At 37.3% G+C, this 6,973-nt stretch overlaps 1 protein-coding gene across 1 annotated transcript in view; it reads right to left on the bottom strand.

Annotated features, from left to right (window-relative positions):
• Positions 1 to 6,772, bottom strand: part of LOC140950469 (UDP-N-acetylglucosamine--dolichyl-phosphate N-acetylglucosaminephosphotransferase-like) — an 8,140-nt gene extending 1,368 nt beyond the window's left edge. The window contains exons 1-6 of the mRNA XM_073399701.1: positions 6,541 to 6,772; positions 5,409 to 5,529; positions 4,156 to 4,369; positions 2,387 to 2,621; positions 1,411 to 1,599; positions 431 to 674 (exon numbers count right to left, since the gene is read on the bottom strand). Of these exons, the coding sequence (XP_073255802.1) occupies positions 431 to 674; positions 1,411 to 1,599; positions 2,387 to 2,621; positions 4,156 to 4,369; positions 5,409 to 5,529; positions 6,541 to 6,698 (1,161 nt within the window). The 5' untranslated portion in view covers positions 6,699 to 6,772. The remainder of the gene's footprint in view (positions 1 to 430; positions 675 to 1,410; positions 1,600 to 2,386; positions 2,622 to 4,155; positions 4,370 to 5,408; positions 5,530 to 6,540) is intronic.
• Positions 6,773 to 6,973: the final 201 nt, after the last annotated feature.

Genomic DNA, 6,973 nt, shown 5'->3' with positions numbered 1-6,973 from the left:
CAAGAACAGATAAAGAACAGAATTTCATGATATATGACCAAACCAAACTTCACATATATGAAGACTAATTTCCTAAAAAAATGTGGATTAGGTTAAGAACTTTCGAACTATTAATTTTGTTGTATATCAGAGAACAGAAATTTTGTTCGAAATGATCATTTATTTTTGTATTCTGATTTTTGAAGAATCTCTTCACACATCAGATTAAAAAACGTCAACCTAATAGTGGCCAATGAAAACGAATTCACAAAATTCCGATGTTGTTTCTGAAAAATCCTAACATGTTAGATGTAACACCATGCATAAAAAAGTTCTGTCAAGGAGGTCTCATTAGAATGGTGACACCACAGGATATCATCCACACTTTAAAAAGTAAGTAAATGATATATAATCAATGCAATAATTTGGAAGTGAAATGTAAAAAACCTACCTGTATTCCTAACATTATAGTAGTCAATGTTCTTTCATGTAATGGGCCAAGCATTTTTATGACAAAGTTTATTAGTGTAAAGTTGTTGACACGCATGGACTTTTTATCCTCTCCCACACCATCTTCAACTTGTACTAATCTTAGAAGGCTGAATACAGATAAGATGAGTTTTCCTAGAGGACGAATGTCAGATTTCTTGAACACTGAATGGCTCATGCCAAGTTTGCCAGTCTCTGGATTAAGCCTGTTGAGGCAAATGTATAACATTATTTGAGAGCAAGAGCTGTCATTTTTTAAAAGAATGAACTGCCTTCCATAACCTTAAAAATGAATAGGCAGTTTTCAAGTTGCCTCAAGCCTCTGTTTCAGAGCGAGGCTAAGTGAAAAATTATTTATATCAAAACGGTTTTTTGTTCTCAAGCTAATATAACTCATTTTCAGAAGAAAGGTATTAATATAGAAGACTTTTCATCAGTTGCCTTGGCTCTTGCTCCCGCCTGGAGCTCAGGGGATTTTTCTGAGCTTATCTAGTGTTTGAATTCTCCTTCTCCTTTAATATAGATATACAGTCTTGGGTTTGTATGCTGGTGGACGGCCAAATTTCAAGCAAGTCCCCAATGCAATCCTTAAAGTCTGGTGTACTTGTATTTAAATTCTGACCCCGCTTGCCATTAGAGTTTCAGGAGCTCAGTGGTTAGAGCATCCAAACTAGATCTTGGAGGGCCATGAGTTCAATTCTTGCCTGGAGCTCAGAGGATTTTTCTGAGCTTTCTGGTGTTTGAATTCTCCCTCTTCTTTAATATATAACAGAAATACACAATGCACCAGGTTACTTTGCATTTAGTATTGTTAACGCTAAACTGGTTAAGATTCCAGCCATAATATTTTCCTTTTGCAAGCTTTTGTTAGTGTGATGGTGAACATTTTCCAATTATTTTTACACATAGTTTAAACATGTGTTGGATCAACATTAAACTTACTTTGGCAGCCGATGTCTTGGGCATGGGATAAAACGAAACAGCTGTGGTAAAGAGTAGACAAAGTTGATGACTTGCGGAATAAAGAAGAGAAGCATTGTTTTACTGAAATGTCCCAAGATTCCAACTACCGCAAATGTCATGCCAGCAAAATAGCAGAAAGTGTCCCCAACAAACACCTGGGAAGGGTACCTAAAAAGGAATTTTGATACATCAGTCTTGGGAACACAAAGAAGATGCTAAGAGTTAAGTAGTCAAAAATTGGGCACCAACAATTATTTCTTTTGTCCATACCCTAATAGCCCATAGAAATTAATGATCTCAAAATGTCAACAATCAAGTTGAACCACAAGACATGGGTATTGGTTTTGCTGCAAAGTTTTGCCAATTTTTTTTATTTTTGATGTCATTTTCATGGGCTGTTAGAGTATGGAGGTTAATTAGAGGGATTGAATCTTCAGAAGGATCACGGTAATTAGGGTTCAGGAAAGTGAGATTCTACTGTACAATAATAATATTGTATCATTATCCCCAGGAAAGTCTACTGCTTATAAACGCCTATATGGAGAGGCTCTAACCAAAAGGGTACCTTTTCCAGGCTACATGTCCATGTATATGAAGGGGTAGGGATTTCACTAGTTTAATTATATGAAAGGTTGGGAAGTTTGTCACTTTGGTCTGTAAAAAGGGCTACACCTTACGGCAGTGACAAGGTCCATAAAACATTCTTGTTTTGTGATTTATTTATAATTAAAAGACAGTGCATTTACAACAGTTGAAAGGGATGTGAAGTTCTAAAGTAGGTATGTGAAAAAGGTACCATTTGTCACTAGGTTTATGAAATGGGTACCTTCTCTGTCAAAAATGGTGTATGAGGGGGGTAAGGGGTTGGACCTTGGGGCGGGGCACCCCCCAGACATATTACATGTACATGTACGTAACATAATAATAATAACGTTGTAATGTTGGACCAACTCACCAGTTGTAGTAAAGTAATGCCGAACATGTAGCAATAAATGGCATCATGAAGTAAGCAGAGAACAAGTGAGCCTGCCAGCAACATGTTCCTTGAAGCTCAATAAAGTTAAACACCAAGATAGAGATTGCGATAATTAGTGACTGCCCTGCCTCCACACCATTTATACCTGATAGGATGTTGATTGCATTTGTGCAGAACACTGCTAGCATCCCCATGTACACGTAGTAAAATATTCCTGTGGACAGTGTGAGATGACAATAACGACAAATATAGCTCTTGAGCTAGCCTGTGAAATCAGCTGTCTCTCATTCCTCCTACAATGGAGGACAAAAATCCTTGGAACGGTTATGAAAAACCTTCCTTCCACATCCTTAACTTATCAAATGTTCAGATATAGCATAATATGCACTTCTCTAACCACTTGGATACCGCAACTGGCCCTCCCCTCTCCCCTCCAAACAATGTTGGGATGAAGAAACACTTTTAGGACAGGGTAAAGTGTACAGGGGTGCACAAACTACAACATTGCTTGGGGGAGAGGGGGAAAGGGGGAAAAATTAAGGCAGATCGTGTTAATTGTCCTAAGAATTTTGTCCTCCATTGTAGCTGCTAGAAAAGTGTTTGCAGGAGACACATCTTGGATTCAGCTGCAAAAAATTCCATAATGATGACATGATTCAGGTTTTACACAATTAAACTGGAAGTTATGGGTTCCAGATGAAACTTTGTTTGAGTTCATCTTTCTCCTGGTCAAGCTACAAGGCTAACTTTTCACTAACATTTACTTTATCTCAGCAAATGTGCAAATTGGGGGAGGTTCTTTTAATAATAACTACCCATCATAAGGTGTTTATTTGGTCAAAATAAATGTCCATATGAAGCAGGGTGCAAAGAAAATCATTTTTACAGATTGCCATTTGGGCAAGCAGAAGCTAGCATTTACTAGCCCAGATGTCATTTCAACTAGCCCCAAAAACTTTTTGACTAGCAGAATTGATTTCATAGTTCTTCTGTTATTCGAATTCCTAAAAAAACATCACTTGCCCGTTGGGCAAGTTAAAAACAGAATTCACTAGCCCGATAGCAAAATCCACTAGCTCCGGGCTATCGGACACTACTTTCTTTGCACGCTGATATGAAGGCTGTCATCAAAATATTTAAATTAATCCTAGCCTGAGAAAAAACTGGCTTTCGCAACACCGACGCTGGTTTCCCCGATGATGTCCAAGGAATGAATGAGGAAATTCCACATATGTGTCACTACCCAGATCTAGGAAGTGGTTCTGATTGGATGAAGCACAAATTTTCAACCAATGAGAAGCACTGGGTAGTGATTTGTCATCAACATGGAGTTCCTGCCCTCATTCCTTAGACATCATTTTGCAGGTGAACCGTTTTCTCAGGCTATCAGATTCCTTAACACTTTAAGTCCCAATGGTGACCAACTTCAATTTTCTCCTAACCATAACCATAGATTGTCAAGAGATTAGGTTATGAGAATTAATAAATCAATCACCTGAAAGAAAATGCTTTGGTCCTTTATCAAATTCTCTCAACACATTCTTTAAGGAGATGTATAGAGATCAGTTTGAAGAATTTGTATGTGGATATTGCAGCTTAAATGGTTAATTTCTTACTTCAGGCATTTACCGTATCTTTTATCTTAAATGGAAATGGCATGCATGTGATCAAACCATTTTGACTTTTCAGTGAAATTATTATTGTTTTATTCATTTGTTCTAGGTAGTCTGTTGATAATTAATACTTACCTAAATTTAAATCAAATCCTAAGATAAATCTGAGAGGTTTAGGTACTATAATGGTGGTGACACCAATATTGACAAAGTACACCATCAGTAGTGGAAGAGAAGCCATTGTTGGAAGCAGAAGTTTATCTCTCCACTTGAGATCAAGAACATCGTCAGCAAAACCAAGGAAAATCATACAGCAAATGGACAGAAGACCAGCAATAAACATGACAAACTGTGAGTGGAAAAATACTGGTCAGTATGAGATAAATTAATGATTAACTACTACAGTAGTTTACAAAGGAAATACATGAAAAGGTATTAAAAAAGAAGGGGTGTATGGAAGTAAGGCCCAAAGTGACTCCTGATCTAATACAAAATTCTCTCTTCGACTCACAAGCTTATACACTGAAAATTTGAGAAGGAATTCAGTAGTTTAACACAAGTCACTTTGTGCCTGTCTTCATAATGACTGTATAATATTGTGAAGGAGAGCACCTTGAACGGTTGAATACAACAATCACTGTATTAAGCAGACCCCATATTAGGTAAACACCCTGTTTTAAGTAGACAAATGGCCCAGTTTGTTTCAAACATTTCTTCCCATATTTTCTGTAAAATGAACCTGTATCAAGACAGCACCTTTATGTGATACAGGTTTCAGTGTACTGATAAAAATGCTAAGCTACTAAGCGGTGATAAGCAGAACTACATGGAAAGCACAACATTGCTTACAGATACAGCTGTACTTAAGGCAACCTCTACCTTGTCTCTAGTGCACTCAAAAATAATAGCAACATTAAAAAAACACACACACACGCACAGGAAGCCTAACTATCTCATTTGTTGAAGTCCTGGAATTTTTTCCTTTTATGGGTTTATTTGCAGTTGCTTAAACTGCAATTACCATTGCGATGATCATGTCTTCATTTAAAATTTGTATTTCCACAGTTCATATCATCTTCCTTTTTCATTCCTTTCACAGGTCAAGACGAGCCAAACAAATTGGCCTGCACCCAATGTGTGGCTCTTCATATATAGTTCAAATGGTAGAGCGCTGCAGCACTTAGGCAAAGGCCATGGGTTTGAATCCTGTGAAGTCCTGAAATTGTCTTTTTGGGTTTATTAACAATTGCTTAAATTGAAATTACCACTGCGACGATCATATCTTCAGTTAAAATTTGTATTTCCACAGTTCACATGATCATCTTCATATCTCATTTGTGGTTTCTTTTTTCCTCCTTTTGCTTCTGTATCACATTTTAACAGCTTACCTCATGATGTGGAAAATCATAGTCGCCTTTTTCAAACCAAATAGTAAAAAATGGAATTGGGATAAACAGAAACATGGAAATGAGGAACACTGCTCCAGTAACAACACCAAGACCCTCAGGGCTGCAGGAAAAGCACATTAATAATTAATTAAACACCTTCAAGTGCATGTTATTTTATTATCCCAACCCAAAACACATTCTTAATCAAAACAATTTAACAAAAGTGATGGATGGAATACTCAGAGGGTATAAGGGGGGGGGGGGGGGGGGGAGTTGAGGGGAGTGAGAGTAGTAGTATACCACAATTCCTGTCACCCAAGACAACAGAGCTAAGCTCTATCAGGAAACCAGTTACTTTGATACAAACTCAAGGAAGTGGCAGAACTGTACAACAATTAAGTGCATGACCTTTTTTGTATAGTTAGCAAAAGATCAAGAAAACTATATAAGGCTTGAATATTCCTTATTCTACGAGTCAACTACTTGGAACTGGATCAACTAAAGCATCTAGACGACTTTATTGAAAACAACTGATAAGCCTCTTGCAGAGCCCAGTAGCCCTGACTTAATTTTGTCTTTGGATTTCACAGGCCAAAACATTGGGACCCTGCGGTGTTACTGAGAGCACTTTTTACAAAGCCCTGATTAATTGAGGCAAAGATCAACACAGCTGTTCAAAATCAATAATAATTGACTTGCATAATTTTGGAATTAGCAAACACAAATGGTGAATGTGGAATCCAATTTAAAATAGAAAGGCAGGGTTCAAAGACCGATTTAAAAAATGAGATTTTGTAGCATCAACGACTTCCAAAGCCGCAGTCCAAAACGTGATGCTCATATTGATGAGTTTGTTGGAATTGCATTGTGCTGATCTAACGATCTGTTCAGTTCCCTGCTGAAAACATTTTAGTATACTAGAAACAGAAAGTAATAACAATTTCTCCACAAATACAAGTAGCTATTCGCTATCAACGAATCACCGCAACCCACGCTTCAAACTCCATGGTCTCGTATTAAATTGCTTAGGATTATCTGATTAAGAAGGCAATTTTCTGATTACGTACAGTTACGTTTCCTTTTCAGTACAATATCCACGGAATATTTTGAAAGAACGGATAAATGAACTTACATCAAATCTTTGTTGTCTTTTTTGTTGAGATCTTTACCACAGAGACCGGCCTTGGTGAACAAGGGCTTCATTCCAGAAATCAACTTCATAGTTATCAAAAATGCCACAGCAGACATGACAAAATTTAAAATTAACGGATATATCATTCTGTAGATCATTTTCGGTGATTTTCAAATGTTATCTTGTAGAAAACAAGAATTTCATGCTAGTCTGATGGAAATATTACACTCTGATGAAATTTGAGCCTTCATGAAAACATCCGCTGACTAAAGAAACTGCAGTTGCATAGAACAGCACGCGAGAATCCCGGGAAAGCGTCACAGACGTTTCCAAGCAACAAAATGATTGACGGAAAGCCTATTCTCTTTTCTGATTGGATAAAAAAGCCATTACGCGGGGATTTTCACCAGAAATCGACCAGAAATTTGCAGCA

Source organism: Porites lutea, chromosome 10 (assembly GCF_958299795.1).
Source record: "Porites lutea chromosome 10, jaPorLute2.1, whole genome shotgun sequence".
Lineage (NCBI taxonomy): Eukaryota > Metazoa > Cnidaria > Anthozoa > Scleractinia > Poritidae > Porites > Porites lutea.
This window is presented reverse-complemented; position numbering and strand designations above follow the sequence as displayed.